This window comes from Numida meleagris, chromosome 1 (genome assembly GCF_002078875.1).
Source record: "Numida meleagris isolate 19003 breed g44 Domestic line chromosome 1, NumMel1.0, whole genome shotgun sequence".
Lineage (NCBI taxonomy): Eukaryota > Metazoa > Chordata > Aves > Galliformes > Numididae > Numida > Numida meleagris.
In genome coordinates, this window is record NC_034409.1 from 6,912,791 (window position 1) to 6,940,107 (window position 27,317).

General features: G+C 49.0%; 1 protein-coding gene across 7 annotated transcripts in view; it reads right to left on the bottom strand.

Moving 5' to 3' along the window:
- Nucleotides 1,485–27,317, bottom strand: part of FRMD4A (FERM domain containing 4A) — a 207,750-nt gene continuing 181,917 nt past the window's right edge. For 5 of the 7 annotated variants that reach the window (XM_021384406.1, XM_021384403.1, XM_021384407.1 and 2 more), the window contains 9 exons: nt 21,624–21,757; nt 19,351–19,473; nt 15,198–15,426; nt 13,966–14,022; nt 13,499–13,736; nt 13,047–13,211; nt 10,429–11,288; nt 8,229–8,325; nt 1,485–4,822 (listed from right to left, as the gene is read on the bottom strand). In XM_021384406.1, the coding sequence (XP_021240081.1) occupies nt 4,720–4,822; nt 8,229–8,325; nt 10,429–11,288; nt 13,047–13,211; nt 13,499–13,736; nt 13,966–14,022; nt 15,198–15,426; nt 19,351–19,473; nt 21,624–21,757 (2,006 nt within the window). In that variant the 3' untranslated portion in view covers nt 1,485–4,719. Of the gene's footprint in view, nt 6,446–8,228; nt 8,326–10,428; nt 11,289–13,046; nt 13,212–13,498; nt 13,737–13,965; nt 14,023–15,197; nt 15,427–19,350; nt 19,474–21,623; nt 21,758–27,317 lie in introns of all 7 variants that reach the window. The other 2 variants (XM_021384405.1, XM_021384404.1) reach the window with 2 other exon arrangements.

Here is a 27,317-nt window from a genome sequence, read left to right on the forward strand (position 1 = left end):
CCGTGCTCCAGTAGTTAACAGCGCCTTTCGTCAGCATGAAGGGTAAGGACGAGTGGGTGTGGTGCAGCTGTCAAAGTGTTGGACAGTTTTTGTGGGGACGGCACGTTTCAGTTTAGAGATTCAGGCTTTCCCCTCTGGACTCCTGCAGATGTTCCTTTCTGATAACTCCTGTGCTAGCCGGAAATAACGCGGTGGAGCCCTGTGTCTTGGGATGAAGTCACGCGTTCACCACAGAAATGTCAGGAGTTCTTTTAGGACTTCAGCGCTCCTGGTCGTGCAGTACAGCTCCCTGTCCCTCCCTGGCCTGTCTGATTCCACGTTCTCGTTTCTGCCTGGTTTCATGCCTGGTGGTAGTTATGTGCCTTTAATTCCTTGTTTGTTCTCAATCTGTGCTGCGAGAAGGGCTCTTAGGACAGCGTAAGTGGGATCAGTTCAGGTTGGGTATTAGGAAACGTTTAAGAGTGGTGAGGCATTGGTGCAGGCTGCCCAGGGAGGTGGTGGGGTCACCGTCCCTGGCGGTGTTCAGCAACGCGGAGATGTGGCACTGGGGGATGGGTCAGTGGGCATGGCGGGGTGGGCTGATGTGCAGGCTGGTGGCCTTTTCCAACCTCAGTTACTCCAATTCATTTTGACTGGGAAGGGGGGTTCCTATAACGCTAGTTGCCATTCAGTCTCTGTGGTAGATCCAGTCGACCAAAGAGGAGCTTGGTTGAGATAGAGATGATTTCTGATGTTGCTGGCAGTGGTGGCAGAGCTAGGTGTGGGTTGCTTGACCTGCGTCACCTGAGGGACGGTGTGAGCTGGCACGTCCCCGCTCTTGTCTGGGTCCCCGCTGGGGGAAGCACCACGAGGGGCAGGGGGATGCGGAGGAACCGATGCTATGAAACGTCTGGAGCTGCTGCCCTGCCTTGGAGGAGAGCAGCAGGCTGCCCCAGCTCTTGCAGTAACACCACGCCGAGCCCCAGGGCTAGGACGGTGTCTGACAATTTTAGCGTTGTCCTCTTGCCCTGCCCCAACCCAGCAGGGTTTTGCTACAGAAGATTGTCCCCCGCGAATGACGCTGGGTGAAGGTCAGGGTGCTTTCCCAGCTCAACCCCTGCCTGGGTGCAGCTGGGGTCTCGGTGTAAGGAGCTCCCCAGACGGACACTGCAGGGCCCCGTGCGACGCGAGGAAGTCAGAAAAGGGGAAAGCAGCGTGCTGGGAAGTAGGGGACCTGCGTGGAGAGCCTGTGCGCATGAGCAAGCGCCTGGGGTCACCGCTGCCCACGATGGGCAACTAGTGGGTGTCCCGGTGCCGAGCAGAGGGCAGAGCCCTCTCACACAGTGAAGCCAGGCGAGCAGCAGCCTGCTTTCTGCAGGCACTCGCCCAGCCCTCAGGCAGCCCTGCGCCCCAGGGCTCTGAAGGGCGGTGTTTGGGGAAGGCTCAGCACGCCCCGCAGCCCCGCACGGGAGGATTCCCCGGGGCTGAGAAGAACAACGGCCAGCTTTCATTTTGAAAATGCTTTAATAAGGAAGTGTTGACAACACCGTTCTGCAAAATGTAAAGGTAACTATACAAATTCTTAATACAAAAAGAATAAATTAAAAGCAGATCTTTTTTTTTTTTTTTTTAATTCTGCGACTTTTTCTACAACATACATATCTTTTCCTTGATTACAGTTTAACAGAATCCAGTAAAATCATTTTACATGCTCTAAAGTCAATTTCAGGAGAGACCTAATTTTTTTTTTTTTCCTTCTTTTTTCTTTTTCTTAAACTAGAGAGTCCATTTTACACAACTCGTAATAAAACTATTGACATTAATATATATGTAAAACTTTACATCTAGTTAACTAAGCAGTAACTGGTCATCTGATAGCACCTGAATGGGGATCGGCTACGCCTGAAACTAAAACTAAGACAGAGTGAAAACAAATGGGACTGTTTCAACATTTTCAACACTCGACTGCATCTAATAGCGTTTAAAATTAAACCCTGCCTGCAGCAGAGCCCGGTGAGGGCCGTGCCCAGGTGCTGCCCAACCAGAGGGACCTTGACGTGGAGACTAAGAACGCAATGGTGGCTTGGTGTCAGATGGAGCCTTGAAAAATAAAAAAGTCAAGGAGGGGTTCAGTTGGTAGTCAAGTGCTCGTATATAATAGCTATGTATATTCCCCTCCGCGTTATACTTAAATATGTTAATCGCATATGATTAACATTTTATGTACACTTGTGTTTAATTGAATTGAGCTAAACAGTAAAACCTGTTTTACTTAATCTGTCTTTACTACCAGACTGGCTGCTCACGTGTGCCTTGATTGCAGAACAGAAAAGCAGAACACAAAGCAAAACCCAATCCAGTTCTCCAAAGCTCTTTCCCTACTCGAGCCTGTTTGCAATTCAGGCTAACTTGGTTTTTCTTCCCCTCGTTTCAGGGCTGCCACCTTTAACCTTTGCTGCAAAACTGCAGATCTCGTCTTGGAGGAATTTCTGTTCCATCCTGCAGTGCCCAGAGGCCCCGTAGTGCCGCTGTTGTTGAATTCTTTTTAATTAAAAGAAGGTACACAGAAAATAATAATAATGATGATTAAAAAAAAAAAAAAAAACCAACCCAAAGCCACTTACCAGTGGAAATTAAAAAAAGAAAACAGACAGTTGCTCAGAGCCCCTAAAAAACCTGCGGGCTAATTTGCTGCTGCTTAATTTGGTCCTTATTTCATCCTCTCACTTTAGCTGCGGGATCTTATCAGCGCACGTCGGTAATCGGTGCCATCTCCCATCCAGCTACGAACGCAGCTGGGAGCTTGAGCCAGCTCCCGTGCTGACAGCCCCAGTGCGCAGAGAGCAGTGGGAAGGACGCTGTGTCAGGGCAGCCCTACGGCACCCGGGGCTGAAGCAAGCATCCCTAAGGCGCGCTGGGGAAAGGAGTCAGCACGAGCGGCTCGCGTTCATTTTTAGAAACCCCATCATCTTTCCGAGTCTAATTACGAAGAACCCGTTCTCTTCTAAAGCCTGGAATGCAGTTTTCCAGCAATCCTGGTGCCGGAAGGTGTGGCAGCCCCCACGTGGCGGCGTCTCATTCTGAACGTTTCGCCCTGCTTTGTCTGGTAGACGCTACTGTTATTCTTGGAACACGCACACGCACACACACTCGCACTGTTGTTTTGTTTTAAACTAAAGCTAACTTCAGTTTCTGCTTTTCACAAAGTAACCCCCTCCAGCCGTTCCTGTAATGCCTTTCCCATAGGAAATCATCGCTTGCACGCGCAAATGGGGAAAGGCCGGGTGCCTCCCCCATCTAGTGGCAATAAAAACAGCATAGCACCGCAATGAAGACTAGACGTGCCAGCTTCAGCATCCACCGAGATTGTGCACTCGTTCATTACAAAAGTGTCTTTGAGGCCTTTGAAAGTTCCATGGCTTGACATGTATAAAGCATTGCTCAAAGGTAAGTGTAAACTTGCAGCTTCTTCCATGACTCTCTCGTCCAATTCCTTGTGGTGTCAGTAGGCAGCTCCTGCTGGCGCTCAACGCCTCATTGAGGGACTTCTCTTTCTTGTGGTTGCTTTCCGTGTGGAATTTTGCTTCGTCTGCTGCTTGCTAAACCCATGCTGCTCCCATGCTTCCTGACAGACCGGTTCTCCCAGCCAGCGGTGTGCTGGTGACGAGCCCTTTGCTACACTGGTGCTAACGAAGGTGAGATAATTGGAACAGATATGTTAATGCAGCTTCACCGTGTCAATTAGATTGTGATGTGCTTTCCCTTTGATTTGACGCTGACGCTTTGTGCAGAGATAGGTTACAATTTATTGGCTGTATCTGCTTGTAGAAAGGTTTTCTGACAGCTTTTATCTTCCTCAGAGTATTAGAAAACCAACAACACGACGCGAAGCTCTGTGTGTTGGCACGCAGCTTTGCCAGCCCCAGAGATGCTGTGAGGAGCAGTTCTTGCCTCTGCTGTAGGAAATGCCTTTGTACACCTCGTTTGTCCAGTTTGATAGTAGCTTGTAGATGCTGTGATACCAGCCCAGACCTCCAGAGTGTCTTCAGTACATGGGGTTCTGTTTGGATGGGCCCAAAGCAAAGAAGGAGATGCTGTTTTGCAGGAGGTGGCTGTGTCTGTCGTCGAGTTAAATGAGAGATGTTCTTGTAGCGAGAACTCGCTGAACGAACTCACCCCGTTGACGCTGGTTGGGTGACTCTGGCAGTGCTGCTCTGACTGTGAGACTCTTACACGTATTTGAAGTGAGAGGATTTTACTTTTTTTGTACCTTTTCATAAAAGAAGCAATTTCAGGAGTAATTCTCAGCCTCTGTCCCAATTTGTGTTGACCACCTCCCTCCTCCCCTTAAATTAATACTCTGTTGGATCAGATCGCAGGTCATGGAAGTCTGACTGCCGTTACATGCCACAGAACAGCAAGATCTGATGTAAGCCTTGACAGGCTCCGGTCATTTAAAAGGAAATAAATCATTTTTTTTAAATTGCCAGCTATGAGATGGCTGTTCGCGGGCTCCGGAGCGACGTGCGCTGGTGTGGCAGCGGGATGCGCCGTGATCCTGCGCCGTCGTGGTGGACGTCTCAGGGCCGATGCTCTGTAATGTCAACTTGAATTGCATCGCGAGAAAAAGTGCTTAGAGTTGAAGCTGGTGCTGGGTGACAGTGCATCTGGGTAAGGCAAATGAGAGGCAGTGAGGTGATCTCAGAATGGCATTGATGTGATTCACTTGAGGTCAGGGGTTCACACTAGAGTCCCAGGCTTGGCTTTTTCCTGTCCATACCACTGGACGTCTGCTAATTCTGGATAGAGGGGAGAATCCAGGAAACAGCTATCGTTGTAAGTCCTGCAGGAGAAAGGAAACCTTTGTTAGGACAATGAGAACTGCTGGAGAGTTCACCCAAGGGCACGCAACGTCATATCATGAATAGTCCCACTCCCTGCAGCAACCCGGAGACAGAAGGCTGAGCTCCGGCGGCCTCTCAGACCAGAATGCCCTCTTGTAGCACCCGACGGACTGTCCTTGGCATTTCTGTGCTGGGCAGAGGCTCTGCATCACCGGCAGTCCCAGAGTTATGTGCCTGTCTGGGGCTGGGACAGCAAAACCTGGTGACACGTGACAGGGTGTCAGGTATGCTGTGGAAGGGACCGTGTTTTGCCATGTATAGCCTGGTCTTGGGGTGCCTCCCTTGACAAGCTACAGTTTCTTTTGCTGCCTGGCTTTTTGTTTGCTTGCACAGAGCAGATGAGGGACCTGATGAGAATTTGCCATTTATCTTAGGGCTCGGGTCAGGGCCAGCTCCTGGCTTAGTCCGCCGAGCTCCTTGCTAGAAGAAAGCACTGAGGTCAAAATCTTGTTGAGATTTTGAAAAATGGCTGCTGTATCTGCATAATAATACAGAACTGATCTCTCTCTCATGCTTTGATCTGAAGCAACTTCCAAATCACAGATTGTTTGGAGAGGAGAAGCAGGAAATGCGCTTTGCTTCCTGTGGGATTCTCTCCCTGCCCTCTCTCCCCGCCTCGCAGGACTGAGCTCCCACTGATGCAGCCCAGCGGTTCCTGCCTCCTCTCTCCCATTTTCCACCTGGTTTCCCTGGGACTTATGCCTGGGAGGAACCTGAGCAAGGCCATGACCCGGCTGCCCATTAAAGAGCCTTTTGTTTCCCAGCTCTCTGCTGGAGCACGGAGGTTTATGGGTTATCTCTAGAAAGCTGGGCTTGAAATACCCAACAGATGCCAGCTGTGAATGGCTGTGGATTCAAATGAGAGTGTCAGACTGCTGACTGCAGTTTAATTAAAACAGAAAAGTACTAAGGGTTTTCTGTTCCCTCCGCCCTTCCCCCTCTGCCTTCCCGCAGGAACCGGGCCAGGGCTGCTCCTCGCTCCGTGAAGCCTCGCCGCTGCCGGCAGCCTGTGCAGCTCTGCAGCAGGGCTGGAGGAACGAGGGGCACTGGGTGGCACGGCTGGAGCGATGCTGGAGCTCTGTGCAGCTCCCCAAAGCCCCCACCCACCCGTGCTCGTCTCCCCACGGCGCTCTGCCCACGCTGCTCGGCGACGTCCCCGGCCATGACCGTGTCACCGCTCTCTGTGCCTGTTCAGCCCCCACAGCAATGCTCACAGCAGCGGCTGGCCCCAGGCCCGCTCGCGCGGAGGAAGAAGTCCTCTTTCACTGGGGAAAGCACGACGGCCACAAACGTGCTGAAAAGGCGCAGAGGGGCTCCGAGCTGCTTTCGAGTTGTTATTCCAAGGACTGAAAGAAGGCTTGCTGCCAAACAGGCACGCAGTTACACAGCTGCTCCTCGGGGACAGCGGGATGCCGCTTATTCGCATTGTGTTTGTGGATCACGGACTACAGGGCAGAAGGATGAAAGAACAAAACATCCCCTTACTATACCTCTATTCATCAGTACTTTGGTGGGTTGGAGACTGAGACTCATCCATAGTGGGTGAGTTGTCTGTTGCTTCTCTGAACAAAGGAGAGCAAAAAAAGGAGGAAAGAGGAGAGAGGAAATGTTAAAGAAAAGAAATGACACAGACATTGTTATGAGCTTATTAATCCAGTGGGGAAACAAGTTGATGAATCATCTTCAGAAAAAGAGTTAGTGACACAAAAACATGTCAGGGAGAACTGCACATCTTTGACTTCATACTGAGAGGGAACAACCTGTTCCTGTGGTGGGGGAGTTTGTGTTGTGCTTCTGATGGCCAACTTTGTCCGCCTCTACCGTATTTATTATACGTGAGCCTTGGGACTGTGCTCAGGCATGAAACAAGTACTGATTTGTCTCCGGTTCCTTCAGCGCTGGTTGTTATAGTTATATGGTTAGTTATAAATCTAGATAACTTCACATGCACCAGCTAAGAATTTGGCTTGATGGTATTTTGCTCTGAGACACAGGGAGCATTAGTTACCCTGAACTACAAAAAGCTGGGATTTTCTGAGCAGACTCCTCAGCTGGCTGCTAACCACTTTTATTCCTGATTATCATAGAGATATTCAGAGGATTGGGGATTGGGATGAAGACAAAGATTTGAGTCTAGATTAGAACCCTTAATAGTGGAAATTTCAGCATACGGTCACAACAGCTGCCATTTTGCCAATCTCACGATCCCTTGACTTTTTGTGAAATGGACCCTGGAAAATTCTAAAGCTGGAGGCAAACACAAAGACCACGTGAGGCTGGATGTCAAACGTGTGAATTTAAAATTCAAAGGAGGCATAAGAGGTTTGTGGTTACAGTTCCCCTCATCTCCATTTCAAAGTGCAGTCACAGGCGGTGCTGGAGTACGACCAGAGGTCAAACTTGGTCATAGGTGACCAAAGAAATGAAAGAGGATGAGATTTTCCAGTGGCTGCACAGTGAAATGTTTACAGAGTTAACTCTCCTAGTCCCTATTCACAACTCAGGGGATCGTATCTGTTTTCTTATTCCAGGGCCGATGGGACTTTGAGGATGTTAGCTGGAAACTTTCTAGTGGTGTTCACCAAACCCAACTTAATTGTAAAAATCTGGGGCACGCTGAGTTAGATGGGATCTGGAAATGATCTTTATTTCGTGTGACAGGGTAGAATTACAGAAGATTGCTAGAGAATACCCACGGGAACTTGCAAAAGGCTTTTTGTTTGCTCCTTGAATTCCTGGCCTCACAAGGAGGTGTGCCCAAGAACCCAATTACTATATTTACGTGAGTAATGGCTACCTGCACGTAATGACTCACTCGTGCTTTGGTGAAGCACATTAAGTTAGTGGTAGCAGAAAAAAGCTGCACTTAATAGTCATTAGGTCACATTTCTAGGGAAAACCTTGCAGTAAAATGTGGTTGCTGCACACATGAATATGGTACCTCATCTTGCCTTGACAACAAGAGATCTTAGTCTGGACAGACAGCGTGTTTGCTGAAAAAAAAGCCCACCTGTTTTGACAGAGACAAAACTGGAGGAAGGAGACGGTGCCCAAGCAGGAAGAACCTGCAAGGCTTCTTCCACTGCAGATCCAGCACGGCTTTGGAGCAGTGATGCCGGGTGCAGGTGGCACTGCCACAGCTTGGTTGGCCCAAAGTGACCAAATTGGTGGGAGGCTGGACATGCTCGGTGCAAGTGTGGGCTACTGAGCATCTGGAAAACGTTCCCTGTACCTGCGTGCTCTCCCTTTGCCTGTGTGCTGGGAGGTTCTTCCTGAGGCTAGCAAGCTTTCAGCTTCATGCACTGAATGAGATGAATCCTCTCACCCGATCCCGATGACACTCACCCAGTCTGCCACGCAAGAATGTGGTGGGGACTGCCCGGTGGCGTGGCTGCAAGTTCACTCGATGGTGTTGAACTCCTCTGGCTGTGAGGTAAGGCAGCTGAAAAACAATGAAAGGGTGGAGAAAAAGAGCTGGTGAGGCGAGGGCACAAGGGTCAGGGTGGTTCAGACCATCAGCTGACCAGACCAGCAGAAACATGTCTAGCTGTGAGTAAACACAGCCAGGGAGCCAGAACTCATCCGGCCTGAACGTGGCACAGGAGCAGCCAGCCTGGTACTGATGCTGCCACGCGTCACGGGCTGCACCAATCTCCAGCTCTGCAGGAATGCTGTTTCAGCCCTGCCTGGGAGATACAGCATCTCCCCTGGCATGAAAGCTGACTGGTTTTGCTCCTGCCACCATTACCTGGACAGCAGAATCTGACTGTACATCTCCGTGAGACCTCAGCTGGAGAAGCCGGGTCCATCTCCTGCTGCCAGGGGTGGGAGAACGCAGGAGAGGCTCCGTGTCCTGAGGAGGCAGGGCTGGTACTGGCGAGAGCCCGGACAGGTACCCTGACAGCTTCATGTGCAAAGGAGGAAGATAGCTCTAAAGATTTCAAAGCTAACACCACCTCTCACTATGTATGTGTAATAAAGTTAAGTTTGGCTTTGCTGACCCCAGTACTATGGGCCCAAAGGAAGGCTTATCTTACTTTATAGAAGCAAGACAGACTAAAAACCTAACACTGGCAGTGGTTCTCAGGGGGGTTCATCACTGAGGGTCTAGCAAAGAAATCCACCTGGCCCATCTTTCCTTCTCCTCAAATCCACGCAGTATTCACTCTCCAAATTTAATACCTACCTAGAAATATAATCCTCTTTAAAGGACAGCGTGAAGTCCAGTAGATGTAGCAGCTAGAGCCAATCAGCTAAATGATAGATGTTTCTACCTGGCATCCCCTTCTGTGCTGTTAATTTTTTTAGCTGCTGCCCTTGAAGAGAAAAACAAATTTTAATCTGCTCCCTGCAGCTGACAGCCCCCGAGGTCAGTATCCTCCCAGGGCTGGAATTGGGAACTGACTCGGAATGAGAACTAGCCCGCACTGCTGGGTGGTCACAGCGCGCCATGGGTGCTGAGCGCGCTCGCCGTGTGCTGCCCAGGCTTCCCGTGTGGATTCGAAGACCCAGCTGGGTGGGAGAATGGACCGAATGACAGCGTCTTGTGCCCCTGAACTCCCTCACCGTCCTTTCCAGATTTCCAGACTGAATCAGTATGCTTCTCAAACCGCAGCCAAACAAAGCCTGAGTGTTCATGTACTTTCTCTTGCTGGCAGGAACAGAAATGTTTATTAATTAAAGGAGGGAAAGACTATTTCTCATATTGAGACACAGGATGGTTCCAGCAGTTGCACGATTGCGTCTTGGTCCACGTCTGGGCTTTGTACAAGCACTGGCATCACACATAAATGACCCTCTTATCAGGCAGCTGTGAGCACTGCTGTGCTCAAGTCTACGAGGGCTGGTGGCAAGCAGTGCTTGGGCAGTGGTGCCAGGCATGAGGAAAGCAAGGGAAAAATGGCACAGATTCTGATTACCCAGCTCTCACATCTCCACTGGGCTGGGTTCAGGTTTTTAGCACGTCCTTGATACCTGTTGGACTGTCCGATGGTGACTGATGGCCAGTAACTATTTCACCTTGATCTGTTTTACCACTCTTTAATTATTTTGGCTGTTTTCTTACTGTTGAATATTAACAGCACAGAGATGTGCAAAGCTCTGCATGACAGATATATTACTGCACAAACTCAAGCACTGAGTTTCGGAATATTATCAGCACAGTTATGGGAGTTGCGTGGGAAAGCCAAGTATCAGCAGCGCACAGAGATGTCATCGTGCAAACATTTTTGCAGGGGGCAGAAGGGCTGGGACACTGTCCCTGCTTAACTCTTAACCTTTCTCATGCCTTTAATGTGTCACGCAGGGCACACAATTCTCCTGGATGGCGCCGAGGCCCTGGGTGCTCCATCAGTCCCCTCGCTGGGCTTACTAAGAGTGACTACACTGTGGTTTCTCCGAGTTCAACCACAAACTCACTGCACACTGAGGAAGGACCCAGCGAAGGCATGGCCTCGGGTCTCTCTCTGACTTCCACGCCTGGCATGAAAATGGGCTGCGCGAAACCCCTGTCCCCGCAACCCCCTCGCCCAGGACGGGCTCTCACCTGATGTTGCTTTACACATCTGAGGCATTCTCGTGACCCTGCTGTGCGCCACAAAGGTGCTTTGCGAAGATGTGCTGTACTGGGAGCTGCTGTCCGAGGAAGTGGAGCTCGTGTGCGAGAGGCGGCTGTGCTCCTTGTGGGAGGCCGTGGACCGCTGGTACCAGAGCCGCAGCTCATCTGACACTGCAGTCCTACCCGAGCCCTTCTCGTGGCCCTCCCTGCCCAGGGATGGAGTCCTTATGATTTGGGAGCGGGAGGGGGTGAGCCGAACAGAATCCACTTCATCCCCGTGCCAGTTCTCCTTAAACATCCCCCCCGCTGTGTAGGAGTTGGAGGTTTTGAATTGTGCTTTCACGCTGTAGTGTCCCTCCTGGTCGTTCTCCAGGCTGCGCACCACCACAGGTGTGGAGCTGCCCTCGATGTACAGGGGATACTCTTTGATCCTGTACTGGGAAGAGGGTTGGCTCTGGCTGTGCAGGTAGACCCGGTGGTGCCCCGTTCCATTCCTCGCAGCCAGGTTGGGCATGCTCCCTGAATTGGAAGAGACCAGGTTGCCTGCTGATTTGTGCCTTTGCCTCTGCCGCTCTCTGGCTTTCGATGGGGAGTCCTCTGCCAGGGTGGAGTAGTTGGGGTTCATCTGAGCAGGGTAGTAATGCTCAGAGCTGGAATGGCTGGTGCAGGATGAGCAGTCGTCCATGGGGTCAGAGCCATTACTGCTACGAGTCCTTGGGGTGTAGAAATCGGGGCTCCCTGTCTCATTTTCTGAGCCGAGGAGCTTGCCTTGTGACTCCAAACTGGAGCTCCGGTGTCTAAAGTGCTGAGCTAAGCTGTGCAGTCTGGTCGGGCTGATGTCTACTGACCTGCAGGTACCAGGAAAACATGCCGGTTGGTAAGTCACGAGGACAAAACACTTCTCCCCTTCAGCACACAAGTTCGGTCTCACTGGAAAGGGAATTTGGGGGCACCTCCTCCAGCACTGCACGGGGCTGCTGCCTGCAGAGCAACCTGTTTCCCTGCTGTTGCGTTTTGGACAGCTAGGCTCCTATCCATTCTCCCCGGTGGTAGTATTCACTCCACAGCACCACACTGGAAATAAACCCATCCCCAGCCCAATTCTTCTGTGGCTTTCCAGGATGGGAAAGACCCAGAGTGAAGGATAAAAACTGGTGACCTCATGGCAGAGCCATGGCAGAGCTATTTGCATCAGCACCATCCTGGTACTATCAGGTTCATTTTGCTGCAGCTCTGCAAATCCATCACCTCAGTGATGGGATTCCCTTGCAAGTGGCATGTGAATCCCCTGCACAGCTACAATTCAACTTGTATCTTTTCTCAAATTAGTGACAGAGATAGAAGGACAGACTGCCCATATCAAGCCCAAACCTCAGTAATTCTACCCTTTGAAAAAGTCACCTTTGTGAAGCAGCTATGTTTTACTAGGGCTCAGCCATGGGTTACATGCATAACAGTGGCTGACTGCTGTTCAGGCATCCACCCAGAATCACAAATGTACAAGGCTTGATTCATGGCCAAGCCTGGGTGGTCTCAATTCATCCCACTGTTGGGAGAGCTTCAGCCATCCGTTCAAGGAGCAGGAACACTGCCCTGCGAGGAGCCACACACCCGAATGACAGATGGCCAAGGCTGGGGCATGCAGCAGACTGAGCAATGGCTGCTGCACGCACCCAAACAGCCCTGACTGGGTCGAGGCCCCTCCTCGAGCACCGTGCCAGGCTTGTTTCTTATGCGGCTTAGCTCCAGCCATAACACCGTGCTCTTAAAAGTCACTTTCAGCCCCGAATTTGCAACCAGTGTAAAACAGGGCCTTGATGCCTTGTATCATTTCTGTCTGTGTCTGATGTGCTGGCACTGCTCTTGATTTATGCTAGGCTACATTATATTAGCACTACCCCCGTGGGCAGGACACCTGACAGCACACAGCTTTGGCTCGGCTTTGCTTCCCTCACTGTCCATGAGATTTACCACAGGAGCAAAATAATAACGAAGCTGAACAGTTCCTGCTAAAAATCGGAATCAAATTGGGCCATGAACATCAAATCACCTCCCTTACGCTAAGATTTGAAGTCTTTCCTGCCAACCCTGGGATTATGTCACTGTCACCTGGATCCTCAGGTGGATTGCTTTGTATGGCCTCTCTCCACTTGAGAGCATACACATATAAACATTTTATATGCCACCATGAGAGAGTATTTCTACCTAACATTTTGTATCAAAAATGAAACAGTATGTTATCTCCAGCTGGAGCCAGAAAGGAGTTTACTGCAGTTTAGCACTATCATCACATCTCTCCTAAAAGTTGTGTGTGGTTTATAGGGCCTATAAACAGTAAGTGGGACGAGGAGTTCCAGTAGAAGAAAAGCTTGATTACTTAGAGGGGGAGATAAGGGGCAGGATCACGTTTAACTAAAGTGATTTGGTATCTCAGTTCAGGAGAGATTCCCTGATAGCAACAGGACTTGAGCATCTGGTATGAATAGGCCTGGTTTGTGTCCTTTCCTGAATGGGGAATTACTGAATATCCTTGGGGAAGGATAAAGCAAAGCACAGTTATTCCAGGGCAAGCCAAGTGAGCCCATTGTGGGGCTGGGAGAACTTACCGTGTGGAGTGGACGTAGTGTGGACTGCGTACCCGTAGATCCGGCGTCGAGGGCATGCTGGACTGGGAGTTCCAGTGGGGAAGGCTCCGGATGGGGCTGTTCTGCAGGGAGCTGCTCCCTCCTGCCTCGGCACAGCTCCCGGTGCTGGGGAACCTCTTGTGATTGCTGCAGAGCAAACACCTGGCTTCAGTTCCCAGGAAGGAATTTGGGGAAGGGGCTCCCTGCCTTGCTCCAGGTCTCAGGCACGTGCCCGTGATCTCACGGAGTGAGTGGGAGTGGGGTCAGATCCTGCTCTGAGTCACGCCATGTGAACGCAGCCTGCTTTTTATCACATCTGCATTACCCCCAAAGCCTGAATGTCTCCTTTTGGTAAGAGATGGTTTTGTAAGGATTCGCAGACATCCCGTCTGGGAGGACGTCTGTGTGATAGGGACTGGAGATAGCTGGCTCACCTGGAATGACTGTGTGAGGAGCGTTTCTTGACCTTCTCATAGGGTTCATCCAAGGATGACTCGCTCCACATCTTGGGTTTGATGGGGGACTTGTCGTAGTCGTTGCGGTGGTAATGCATTTGGCGGAGGCCTTCCAGTGACTGTGGAGGCGGAGGCCTGTTGTGCAAGGGTGGCCGGGGTGGGAGTCCTTTGTGTGGGGACTGGAGAGGGGATATTGCGCTGGTGACCTGAGAATCCTCTGTCGAGAGAAGAAGGGAAAGAGGTGACGGCTATGTGACACCTTCAGTGCTAGCCCTATTCCAGGGGACAGCATCACACCGTGCTCTCAGGCTAGAGTGTTTTTGGTACTGGGAAGTTTGAGTGGATCATTACAAAGAACAGGCCCTCCATTTTGAGCATCCATCAGGAATTCACACATCCCTCCCCATTTCCTTCCTGCCCTCTAGAACATACAGCAGCCAACATACCATCCTCAAGAACAAGGGCATCCGAGAGGGAGCTGTCTTCACTGGCAATGTTTCCTTCTGAGGAGGAGAAAAAAATAGTCAGAGGGTCACGAGAATCACACTGACTGAATAGTGAACTGTGCCACAATCTTCAACCACCTCTTGGCCTTAAGCAGTCACCCACACCTTCCTCCTCTCAAGGCCATGAGACAATGATATTTCTATAAATAACTGCCTCAGCCCACTCAGCCTGAGGGCAGAGCTGCAGGCCAGGTCTCTTGCTAGCAGGCTGCCTTTCAAGGAGCTGCTAACTCTTTTTCAATTAATGGGGATTAAGGCTAAGTCACAACAGAGAGCTGAGATCCCCAGTGGATGTAAAATGGCAACCTGCCAGCTTGCAGACTTGTGTCTGCTGAAGATCTTGGGCCTTAAGGCCCACACTAGGTACCAGTTCTATGTAATTTGGGGAAGCACCTTCTGAGCATCCCCTATAGCAGCAGATGCAGAAGCTCTCAAGTCCTGAGCATGCATGTGTGAGCTGCCTCCATCATCCGTGTCCTCACAGCTGTCTGTCATCCCTGCCTGTAGTATGACTTGGTACCCAGGTCACAAATACAGCAGCTCTAATCTCAGTTCCTGCTACAAAGGCACAGAGAAAGCCCCACAAGTCAAAGAGAAAGGGCAAAATCAGCAAGGGAGAAAGAACCTCAGCAGAAAGTTAATGGATTTCATGAAAAACCAATCAACAACCCAGTAAACCATAAAGCGCCCTAAGAACTACACTGTAAAAATGTAAAAAGAAAGAGGAAAAAAAGCGTTTGAACACAGCAGTGACACTGCCACCACTTTGATTTTACAGATGCCTTTCAGCTAGAGAGCTCACCCCAATCTGCTAACATTAATTACATTTGTACGGCACTACTCCAGAGGAGACGTTAACAGAGCGATTTTATAGGTGAACAAAGGAGTCACAGCCTGCTTTCCTGATATGCTTATAGTCTACAGCATGACACTGCATCTTGTGCTGTGAACCAGCACATCCCTAACGCACGACACACAGCCCAGACACCCACCCACACATCCACACTGGTATGGAGAGGATACCCCAACTCCAGTGCCCCCAGTGTGCTCCAGACAGGACAGCAAGAGCAGGAGCAGAAACTTATATTTCAAATATAAAAACAAGGCAAAAATGGTGCTTCCTGTCCTCCACGTACCCTTTGGGAATGCTGTGGGTGCTGCGCCCCACTTACCATCTATGATCAAGGAAGCTCTCTGGGTTGGCTTCTTTCCAGATTTGATGCGATACTCATTAATGGCGTTTTCGATCTCCTGCAGTTTCTTCAGTGCATTCAGGTAGGACGTCTTCCTCTGCTTCTTCAGCTTTTTGCTGACGTTCGGGTCACTTGCCAGGCGCCGGGCAGCCTCCGTGATCTGGGACTGAATGGCAAACTCCCTCTCCAGGCGTTCCAGCTCTGCCTCCTGGGAAAAGGCAAGCAAATTCTGGCTGCCACCAAACTCCTGGCTCGGCTATGGGGAAGCTCCCCCTGAGTCTGGCCACTGGCCTCCAGACAAGGCTTGCCATCAGGAAATCATCCACCAACACGCTGGGCCGAGAGGTGGTGGATGCCCTGTCCCTGGAGACATCCAAGGTTGGGCTGGATGGGGCTCTGAGCAACTTGACCTAGCTCTAGGTGTCCCTGTTCACTGCCGGAGAGATGGACTTGATGACCTTTAAAGGTCCCTTCCATTTCAAACAATTCTATGGTTCTACGACTCTTTGCTGCTCCCCTCATCCCAGGGCCTCCCTAAGCAGACCCACCTCACCTCCCCCTGCCCACACGAGTGCCTGGCAGCACAGCTGGTGGAAGGTACAACCCACACACAGAGGATGTGAGTGCTTCAGCCCCAGTCCTGCCGTGCTGTTTGGCTTCTCATACAGTCAGCCTGGTTCAGCGGTGCTCTACCAGTGACTCATTCAACCTCTCACATCCACCTCCTACTCATTCCCTCTCCCTGTTTCCTAGCTCCATATTTGAGCCTCATTTGATAGCAGTGCAATATACAGATGCAAAGCTACAGCTTTAACCTTCTTGACAGGCTTGGCACTCAATGACTTCTTTGGATAAGAAAAAGTAAAGATGGGCTAATTCCTCCCTGGTGTATGACTGTCAAAATCCAGGAGAGTACGAGCTGAGGTAATTACGGGCTGCTGCAACACACTATGCTAGAAAATTGTCTCCTCGAGTTACAAGCCAGAAGGGTGATTTCAGAGCAATCAGGGTGTAAGCACGTTTTCTGTGTGCCAAAAAGGGCTTGTATATCCAACACTAGCTGTTACAGAGTGTCAGTAGAATTTTTAAATGCACTCTGGAAGCTACCTACTGATTTTCAGTTCTGCTCCCAAGTCAAGGGATCTAGGCCAGTTTATGCAAACACAGAAGCTGATACAGCTTGGTCTGCACTGAGACCTCAAACCGCAATTTTCAAAGACATTTGTTTTGTGTAATGAACTTGCCTACCTTGGAGTTTTTGGTGTTCATCATCATCAGTTTTTGGTGTCAGCTTGCTGATAAAAAGGGGAACACTACACATTGCATAACGGGGCAGAAAAGCCAAGCTCTTCTACTTCCAGTGAACTGTGGGTGTTCAGATCACAAGCAGTGACAGACACATAGCCACGGAGATCCCCATTAAGCAAATTCAAATCCTTTCTCTTCATTTGGCAGTGGTGTGTGCTGCAAGAACGGATGCTGTGGGAATTAATCAAACTGAAGTTGCTCTCTGAAGTTTTTACTCTGGGCTTTTGGCTTGAAAAAAGCCCTTTGCTGTCGGTGGTGAGTCAGCATTGCCTTGAAATTACAATGATCGTTTCTGAAGACTGCATCCACCCCTCCATCTTTTTAAAAGATTCTTTTCTGCACTGAAGAGTTTATAAATTTTATCAACACCAAGCTTATCAGAAGAGGATTTGAACCGGCGGAGTTTTAAGGCCTGGAACCTGACTCAATGCCCTCTTGCAAAATCCCTCCCAGAGTCGGGAACTCCAGACCATGTAGAGGCGATTACCAAGAACTACAGTAGAAGCCTGCTCTGCAGTTTGTGCTCTGATGAAGCTCTTATTTTAAAGTTATTAAGAGTTCGGTGCAAGCTGTCATGTCAAGCCTTCGCAGATTCAGTCCTAAATCATTCAGAGCATCTACAAGAAAAACATCTTACTTTTCTTCCCAGCCGTAACCATCTATTTTTCATCCAGTGAGGCCCCTATAAATAAAGGTTCAGAAAATGCAGACTATCACCTGCCCTCAGAGGGAAGTGCCTTGCTTCAGGTCCTTGTCACAGTTGGTAATTTCAGCCCCGGATTTATGGGACTGGAGGAGAATTTCACCTTTGTTTTAAATTGAGTTTCTAGTGCTTGCACTTGCTGAAAAGCACATGAAAATCAACACCGGCCTCTCTGAACTTTCTCAAACTGGCAGCCAAGTAAACACAGCCCAACATTATTCTTCGAGAATAGAAATTTATGGTTTTCAACAAGAGCCTGAAGTTTGACAGATGAAAAGGGGGGGATAGAGAAAAGCTGACTCAGCGTGTTTGGATTGCTGGTGCCAGAAGGCAGAGTGCCTGCAGTGGGGAGGAGCTGCTTTACCTTCGTGCTTTTCCCTCTGCTCAGCCTAGCTTTGCACTGTAGAGCAGCCCCAAAAACTGCGTAACAGAAATGAAGAACTGGGGAAACCAGGGATCAGGTTTTAACAGAGCAGCCAACAGACTGCAGGGCTTCTAGGAGTAACTGAGTTAAGCTGTGCTTCCTTTTGAAAAGCTTAATTAAATGCGCTGGTTCATGAATATTTGACTTTGGTGGAATTCCTCTCCCAGGCTCCATTGAGAACAAAACTAAAGAGCTCCAGCTGTTTATTTTTTTCAGCAGAAGAGAAATGCCAACAAAATGACAAACAGTTAATTCCCTGGCTGAACTGCGCCTCAAACCACACAGTCACACCAGCTTCAGACTCTCCTCTTACAAAAATGAAAAAGAAACTCAAAACTGGGATACACACAAGTGTCTTGAGACAAATGTGTCCCTGCAGACAATGGCTCTTCTGTGAATCCGGGCCCGCCTTACAGCTGCTGCAGGCCTGTTTTCACAGCCACGGTTCAGGGCACTGACCCAGCACATTGTGGGAGCAAGGAAAAAGAACAAACACTCCCTAGCAAACTTAGAAAAACATAAATCCAGCTCCCTATAGGTAGGGACGGAGGCTCTTTTGTTTAAGGACTGGGGAGGTAAATGCTTTCATCTTGCTATTGCAGGGCTAAGATGAGTAATTGTGATGCTTTTCTCTCCTGCTAGGGGAGATCTGAGTTGAGATCGCTGCTGAAGCAGAAAGCAAGTTGCTGTTTGTGGTAAAAACGCAGGGCAGCAGCAGGGCTCAGATGGCTCAGGGGGCTCTCAGTGTGCTCCCTACTCACACAGGTCACTGCGGTTGGTCACCTGGGCTGTCACAATGCAGCTGGTTACCCTGGCTATTCCTGCTGCTTCTAGCACAGCCAAGGCTGAGCCCTAAGGGTTTAACTTTTACTCTGGATCAAGACAAGAAACCCTCTCTCTGCTTCTCTTTTCTGATGGGAATTCAAAAAAAAATCATAAAATCATAGAATCACCAAGGTTGGAAAAGACCTCCAAGATCATCCAGTCCAACCATCCACCTATCACCAATATTTCCCCCTAAACCATGTCCCTCAGTACAACATCTGAACGTTTCTTGAACACCTGCAGGGACGGTGACTCCACCACCTCCCTGGGCAGCCTGTGCCAATGCCTCACCACTCTTTCAGAGATGAAGTTTTTCCTCATGTCCAACGTGATCCCTCCCGGCGCAATTTATGGCTGTTCCCTCTCATCCTATCACTGTTACCTGGAAGAAGAGGCCAATCCCCACCTCACCACAAACTCCTTTCAGGCAGCTGTAGAGAGCAATGAGGTCTCCCCTGGGCCTCCTCTTCTCCAGACTGAACAATCCCAGCTCCCTCAGCCACTCCCCAGAAGACCTGTGCTCCAGACCTTCACAACTTCGCTGCCCTTCTCTGAACATGCTCCAGGGCCTCAACGTCTTTCTTGTAGTGTGGGACCCAAGACTGAACACAGTACTCGAGGTGTGGCCTCACCAGTGCTGAGTACAGAGGGACGATCACCTCCCTGCCCCTGATGGCAACGCTATTTCTGATACAACCCAGGATTCCATGGCCTTCTTGGCCACCTGGGCACCACTGCTGGCTCATAAAAAGGCACTGTGACCAACTACAGTCATTTAAAACAGGAAGATTATGGCTCCTATGCCATGCACGCTGGATGTTTTAGAGACCAGAAGTGGGAACACACAGCTGGAAGGGAAGGTCAAAGCTCACCTCTCCCTTAGGCAGGATTTTCTGCTCATCCAGTTTAAAGGCAGTTCCTATTCTTCTCCTTACAATGGGTGGCTCCTCCCCAGGATCCAGGGGATATTCTCGTGGCAGCTTTCCTGTGAGCTCCTGCAAGCAGAAAACACTGTTAGCAGATTTGGGAATTGCTGCAGCTGGCATGTGCAAAGCACACTGCTGCTCTTGAATAGTGACTTTAAAATGACAGGCAGTCATTAACACCACATCCAGCTCACATTGCTGATAAACAGAGCACCCAGCCCTGAGAATGTGGTCCAGGCTCTGTTGCTGAGGGTGGGGAAGTTTTCTTAACCTGGGCATGAATAGAGATTCTGTGGCCTGCCCAGAGCAGGTTTGTAGGTGGTGCCCATCCCTTGGGCGTTGGGGCCTGGGGCTGAACAGATTGCAGCACACATGCTTTCATCTCTGCTACAAGGTGAGCAGGAAAAGAAGAGCTTCTCTCTTCTGGGCTACTTCTGCAAGGTAGGTGACACACCTGACAGCCTTCACTGCGCCAGAAAGTCCCACTGGCAACAGCCATGCAGGTTATGACCTGCGCAAAAAACGCTCCCACCTGATTCATCATGTGTCTGAGAGGAATGCAGTGCAAACAGTCACTAAAAGCAGTGCCTGGTACCTCATTACCTGTCTGATAACACTTCATGTATCAGAGGCCCTTCCAAGGCCAGGTGATGTCATGGGCAGCTTTGGAGCGATATTAGATGATGCTTTGTCAGATTGACGGGGTTATTTGCAAAGATTTGTTCAAAATCTGAAGCAAACCCCCCAGAACTGAAAAATACCTGGAATACAGGAAGCAGCGAGTGCCAACATCGAAATTAACACTGCTTCTTTTTCCTTTTTTTTTTCTTTTTTTTTTTTTTTCCCTGGAATACAGAATACAGCCCCACATATCTGAATTAAAGGTATCCAAATGCCCACAGCAATAGACAGGAGTCTCACTCTGAAAACAGCCCAACTCCTTGTACTCAAAAGTCTCCCCATGAAGGACAAAAGGCTTTTGTGTTCTTTAGCATCAGCCTTGAGAGGATCCAGCTGGCAGAGTAACCTAAATCATCTGAATCCCAAAGAACAGCAACTGACCTCAATGTGAGCGCGCAGCTCAGCCCCTGCCTGCCCTGGCCTCTCCCCCACTCCCTAATGGGGTTTTTCTTTCTACTATTTTCAGGTCACTAGGAAACAAGGGTCTGGCCTTTTCAGATCCTTCCTCTATCCAGTTCCCAGCAAAATGGGTTTGCAGCACTGCTCTGTGCTGATGTGCACAGCCCCTTTTGCGAGAGGCACTGTTGAAACATCTCATGTGTCCCATTCTGGGTTGCCCCCCCAGCCCTGTGGAGTTTTCAGCTTTTCTTCTGTAATGTGTTCATTCTGGTTTGATGGGGCTCTATGCACTGCATCAAGACACAGATTCATATATCTTTTTCTGAGGATATCTTCTTTATGACCCTGAACTTAATACAAAGCAGGGCAGAAGGGAAAGAGTTAATATCTCCTGTAAAATCAACAAAATTGGAGCAGAACAAAATGAACGTGGGTTACCACGCTGCCTTCATAAGCTGAAAAGTATTCACAGGCACAGGCTTGAAATGTAATCTAAATTAATAAGTAACTGGAGTGGTGATGGCCTGAGGTAACCTGATGCCACTGCTGTGAATGGCTCTGGCCATGCTTATTTGATTATGCCCCCACTTTTAACCCTTTTTTCCCCCCTGGTTCACCTCCCTCTCCCTGTGTTTGGGCCATTCCCATGCCAAAGCGGACAGAACTAAAGGCAGCCTGAGAGGAAATGCTTCCAGCTGCAGGATGCTGATGGATGAGCTGCAGGGTTGCAAGACTGGGTCAAAACCCAAGTGTCCATCAACTGCCTCTGTCGGATCATCCACAGAAAGAAATAAAACTTTTTAACAGCTCTTAAGGTGCTGACAGATGGGCTCTGGCCAACCCTGCTAGAGTACACTGAGGAAATAGCTCCTTTCTGCTGGCCCCGTGCCCCAATGCACATTGTTTGTGGCTGCACTGAGGATGGGGCTGGGGTTGAAATGAAGGCACTGGGCTGTGAACTCCCATAAATGTGGCACAAGCAAACCTTCCCCTCTGTGCATCAGACCTAAGCAGTGTTAGCTTAGGATGGTAAAGTCCTGGATGTCATCCTTCTGATGACTGCCCCCTCCAAACAAATAGCATGCTATAAGAATGCAAGAGCAACAAGTGCTAGGAGCTATAAAATATCCATCGCCTACCGCTTCTCGGAGACACAGTTTCTTCAGCTCTTCCAAGCGTTGGCGCAGCGTCTCTTCCAAGGCTTCTTGCCTGGATTTCAGTGCAGCCAGCATGTCTTTCTTGGCAGATTGAGAACTATCTGACTCTTGGGAACCTGTCAATAAACAATGACTTCACTATGGCAGCTGACAGCAGAACACACATCTGGAGTGCCTGTAATTGTACCAAAGCCTGGATGTGGTCTGTCCAGAAAGAAACCAGACTATGATACGAAGCAGGTGTTATACAGTTATGTTTGTTTATGGCAAATTCTTAATGCTTAAACTAACAGAGTGAGACTGGACAGCAGAATACACAAAGACATTCATTATTCAGAAAAATAAAAGCAGCAAAATTATTCCTGTAGAGATCCTAAAAAAAAAATCATTCCCATGAAAGTTCCCAACAGCAAATAACAGCACACTTTACAAAGCCCTGGAGAAGCATTTTAGGGAAAGTAAGCCTAGGAGAAACCATTTTACAGTGCAGACGGCTTCTTTAAGGGCTGTAATTACTCTAGTAGTAAACATTTAATTCAATCCACTTAAAGAGGCTGCTTTACAAAAAAAAACCCAACAGAGTAATGGAATAAAATTACCTAGCCAGGTTCCTGTAAAAAGCACACTAAGCTGTAAAACAAAAACAAACAACAATAACCCACAGGTCTTTCCAGGATAGTAGCTGCTTCTTGGGAAGAGGTAGGTCAAAATATTTGGACTGGGCGTCCAATTGGCTTGACTTTTCAAGTGGCAGTTACCCAGCAACTTCCACCAAAGTCCATGCACATCTCTTGGTACAAATCCAGAATTAAGTGAGACTCCTGATCAGATGTCATGACAGCATTCATAAGTTCATCTCTTTAGGGGAACTGATTAATGGGATTCCTGATTTTTCACTTGTTTCTTTGGGATGATGCATCAGTTCCTATCCAGCTTCTTGCATCTCAAAAAAGAAGTAACTTTGGTTGCATATATTCTTAAGTCCCCAAGTTGAGCGGCTGATTTTTTAGGATGTGCTTTGCATTTACCCTCTTCAATGTATCTCTGGGCATGAGTTTATCATGAACTCGTGAATTTGCCTGCATAAGCTGAGTGCATCCCTCTGTCATAGACGGTGACAAAAGGTCACCAGTTATGAAGGTTATGGCCATACTGTGAGATAGAAAACCTCAGGAAGGGGAAAATACCATCTCCACATGCTTTTCACTCATGCCACTGGCATTTGTTCAGCTACAACTGGTCTGAATTGAAAGGGCTGCTCTGGTTTAGAGGTTCTTGTTGCCTCAACAGATGTGCCTAGGTTATCTAAGGGATCTGAGATGCCATGACACAAGATTCTGTGAGACCTAAATTCTTTCGAATTGGCAGTTGGATACTTTAAACATAGATGCACAAGACACCTGTGTTGAGACAGCGGGATTGTGACCAGCGCTGCAGGGACTTCTTGTGGAGGTAGGCTTGAGCCTGCAGAGAAAACATGGCTCAGCAATGACTTCAAGAGGGTTCCTTCAGGTCCTCAGTGTTGCCTCCGTGTCAGTACCTGGTGTCCAAGGGTGATTCTGGGGCTGTCCCCCACCTCTCTAGAGCAATGGCACAGAAAAAGCAGGAGTGAAATACAAAAGGATGCAACACCAAGGTTTCTGTGTACGTGTAGGATGGCAGTGAGGGGCTGCTTCTACATACATTTGCAGCTTGGCCTCAGAGCATACAGTGAAGATGTTCAGCAAAAGCTAGTGGTAAATGTTGCTGCCATTTCACAGAGCTCTGGAAGGAAACTGGGAACAACTCTTTGTTTTGGCAGCAAACCAGAGTGAAATTTGTGCTTTCGGCTTCATCTTTCATTGCTAATATTCCAACAGACTGTTAAAGCAAAACCAAAAGAGGTTCAAGGCAGCCCGTGCCATGAAATAGCTCTGCAATGGCCCAGCGGGAACAGAAAATCTCCCAGATCTTTTCCACCACCATTTTCTGCAGTTTTCATCCAGGAAGACAGCTGGCACTTATTCTGCAAAGTGCCACCTTCCATTTGTTGCATTTATTGGGCTGTCCTGGAGCGGGGAAGGTGAAAAAAAGGTCACTGAGGTTAGCCAGGTTGAGCATCGTCAGGCAGAGAAGAGCAATTTCACAGCAATGTGTCTGTTTAGTTGCTGTAGTCACTGCCATTTCATACAGGTTTGTTTGCACCCACAGAGCAATAAAACTTAATTCTCTGAATACATCTGCACTGCAAGAACTTCACAGGATCTTCTAGAGGAGCCCTGTATTTACACTGGCAGGGGAAGCCCTCTCTAGCATTTAGTAATTCTTAATAGTAACCCCGGTGAGCAGCTCTAGCAAAGACGAACTGCTTTATTTCTTCACTTAATTGCCAACAATTTGCTGAGTCCTGGTAAAAAGCTGCTCATGATTCCAGCAGATGTTTCAACCTCACTTTTTTTTTTCTTTTCTTTTTTTCCCCCCTTTTAGGACAACTTTAATGATCTATGTTTTCCTTTCAACTGCTCTTCCCTTTTCCTTCCTCTCCCTGCTCCCTACCTCCACACCAGCCTCCGATTCATTTTTAAAAGCTGTTCATTTTTGCGCTGCTGGTTGCCAGAGCAGCTACAAAGATGCTGAAACGTTTAAAAACATATGAATAGTCTAAGTGCTGCCCAGATGCCTGATTTGGGGAGTGCTGACAAGAAGGAAATGAACAACTTCTGGCTGAGCTGGTACAGACCCAAATCAAGCACAGACAGTTCAAGGCATATGCCCCAGCTGTGCTGACCCTGCCTGAGAACCACGCAGCCTCAACCCTGAGGTGGTCAGTGGCAATGCCCACTAAACACACAGTTGGCCAGCTTCGCCACTGCTCCCTGAAAGCAAAGGATTTGGGGGAGAAGTCTGAAAATCATAGAATCATGAATTCTCTAAGGTTGGAAAAGATCAATAAGATCATCTAGTCAGACCATCAGCCCATCCCCACCATGCCCACTGACCGTGTCCCTCAGTGCCACATCTACGCCTCCTCTTCTCCAGACTGAACAATTCCAGATCCCTCAGCTCCTCCCCTTAAGACTTGCGCCCCAAATCCTGCACAGCTTCTTTGCCCTTCTTTGGACATGCTGTTTGAATCTAGTTCCTTCTTGGCATTACCTAACTGGTTCAAGTGTGTCTTCGTATCACAAAGTCTTCTAGTGCAATGATGGCTTAAAGGCCAGAGGACAGCACACTCAAAGATCATATCTCGTGATGATAAACCTTAAACCTTTTGAGCTTGGCCGTACCCGACATGGGTGATCTCTTTGGCAAATTGCAGGACACATTTCTTCAGAACTTCCTGAAGAGAAGGCTTGGGCTGGGGTTTCTGTCTGAGCAAGGTGAAGTGTTTGGGGTTGTATTATTAGATTTTTATGGTTAGATTCTCTGTTTATTCTTACAGGTGAAAACCAAATGCCAACTTGATCAGTCAAGAGAATCGTGCCAGAGTGAGATGCTTGTAAAGACACAGAGAGCAGTGCTCTTTCTACCGCTAGGGTGCTTACAGCTTCCATTAGAAGCTCTTCATTTATAAAAATATATTAATCCAGCCTCGAGCAAGGCTGTGACCACAGATCCACTTCTAAACCCTGTGGTAACTGACCCAAAAATGTCAGAACAAATCAGAAGACCATAGAAACAATCAAAGAAATAATTAAAGACCAGCACAAACCAAACCAACCAAGCAGATAGATACTACCTTACATCAGCCTTATTAAATATGATGCTCACTGAGTCACAGCTGCCCAGTGCCTCCCAAAGGCACTAGCAATGGAGAAAAATCAGCCCTAAAAAGAACAGTCCTCCCGCAATAGAAATGGTTGACGGGGGGGTTGTTTCACAGGTGATTTATCTCCCACAATTCAGACTAGCTCCTAATGCAGTAAACCAGAGAAATGTTGGTGAAATATGTAATTCCTCTGTACAAATTTTGAACCTTTTTGTGAATATTCTTGTTTAGCCTCCTTTCCACTTCCACATTGAATTCTGCATTTTAATACCCTTCTGCAGACCCATTTGATGTCCCTAAAAGAGAAAGGGTTGTGAAAACACAAGGGATAGGAAGCACAGGGTTGTCTCTTTGACAAGCACCAGGAATCTGCTGAATTGGGGCCTGTTTGTGTAGCTGCTGCTTCCTCAGCATGCAGGATGGAACATAGGTCTTGGTGACTTGAACACTCACATAATATCTTGTTAATTTGTGGATATGCTACACAACTTCTGATAGCCACTTGGCCTCTCTGGGTGACTTCTTCCACCAACATTCAGAAGAACACAAGCTATGAAAAGGGGAGAACATGGTTCTTCCTGCTCAGCTCACTCCTCCAGCAGAATTCACTGCTCAGTTTCTTCACCACTGCCAGTGGGCTGGTTTTGGGAGAGTCATGGTGCTACTGACAGGGACATGCACGAAGTCAGACACCCGATGGACTGACTAAGGTCTGCCGTGCTTACCGAGGTTTGCAGGGCTAACAGGTATCTGCTCCAAGTCAAGCTTTACTTTAAATCTTATCAAATGAAAGGAGACCAGCAATAGGAGTGAGAGTTTTGGAGGGGAAAGCCCTACCAGTGACTCACTGTTCGTCTCTAAGCCCTCCAACTATTGCAGCAGGGTGGCATCAGTTTGGAAAAGGGTAAATGAGAATGATGAGAATGAGCAAAGAGGATAGACGGCATGCTGAAGCGCAGAAGGAGCTGAGGCGTGGTTCTGTTACCTGTGAGGGGAAAGGGTGGCCAAGCAGTCAGCGAGGCAGGAGCACCCAGGCATCTCTTCTCTTTCTTATTTTGGGAGCCTCCTCCTCAAACAAAACCCCACCAAATTATGGCAGTCCCTTCACACTACATCCTGTTGGCTTCAGCTTGCTGAAGCTTGCTGGCATTTCATCCAGATTCCCATGGCAAGCTTTCCCCTGAGCACGGAGGGAAGGTCCCCCACGTCTGCTCCATGCCAGAGCCTGGGCTGACTCACCGCACCAGGATGTCGGCACGCAGCAGCCAGCAACCTCAGACAGTTGCTCTCTCTCAGCTCTGCCAGACACATAGGATATCCTGCGCAGCGTGCAGAGGCCCAGCTGGTGCAGCTCTGCACAGGATGCGCTCCGACATCCTGCGGGCAGCTCGCGGGCCGTGCTGGGGGCTGTGCGGGTGCTGGTTATCCGCTCTGACACTCATCAGCTCTGTACTGCTGGGAGATGGTCCTGCTGGATGGAGCAGCGGGGCGCAGGAATCAGCCCTGTCTGCTCTTTGTGGCATTTGCAAATACAAACAGGTCTGTACACAGGAAACCTCTGCTGCTGCTGGAGGAGCATGGCTCGGGGGCCTCTATCACATCTGCAGAGCTAAAGCAGCGATTTTCCTCTGTGGCTTCTCCTCAACCCAGTGAAATGAGAGGAAAAGAGGTTAACGGCCTTGAATTGTGACAGGGAAGGTTCAAGTTGGATATCAGGAAAAATTTCTTCTCAGAAAGAGTGGAGAGGCACTGGAACAGAGTGCCCAGGGAGGTGGTGGATTCATCATCCCTGGAGGTGTTCAATAAATGCGTAAACGTGGCACTGAGGGACATGGTTAGCGGGCATGGTGCGGATGGGTTGGTGGTTGGACTGGATGATCTTAGAGGTCGTTTCCAACCTTAATGATTCTGAGATTCTGTTCTATGAA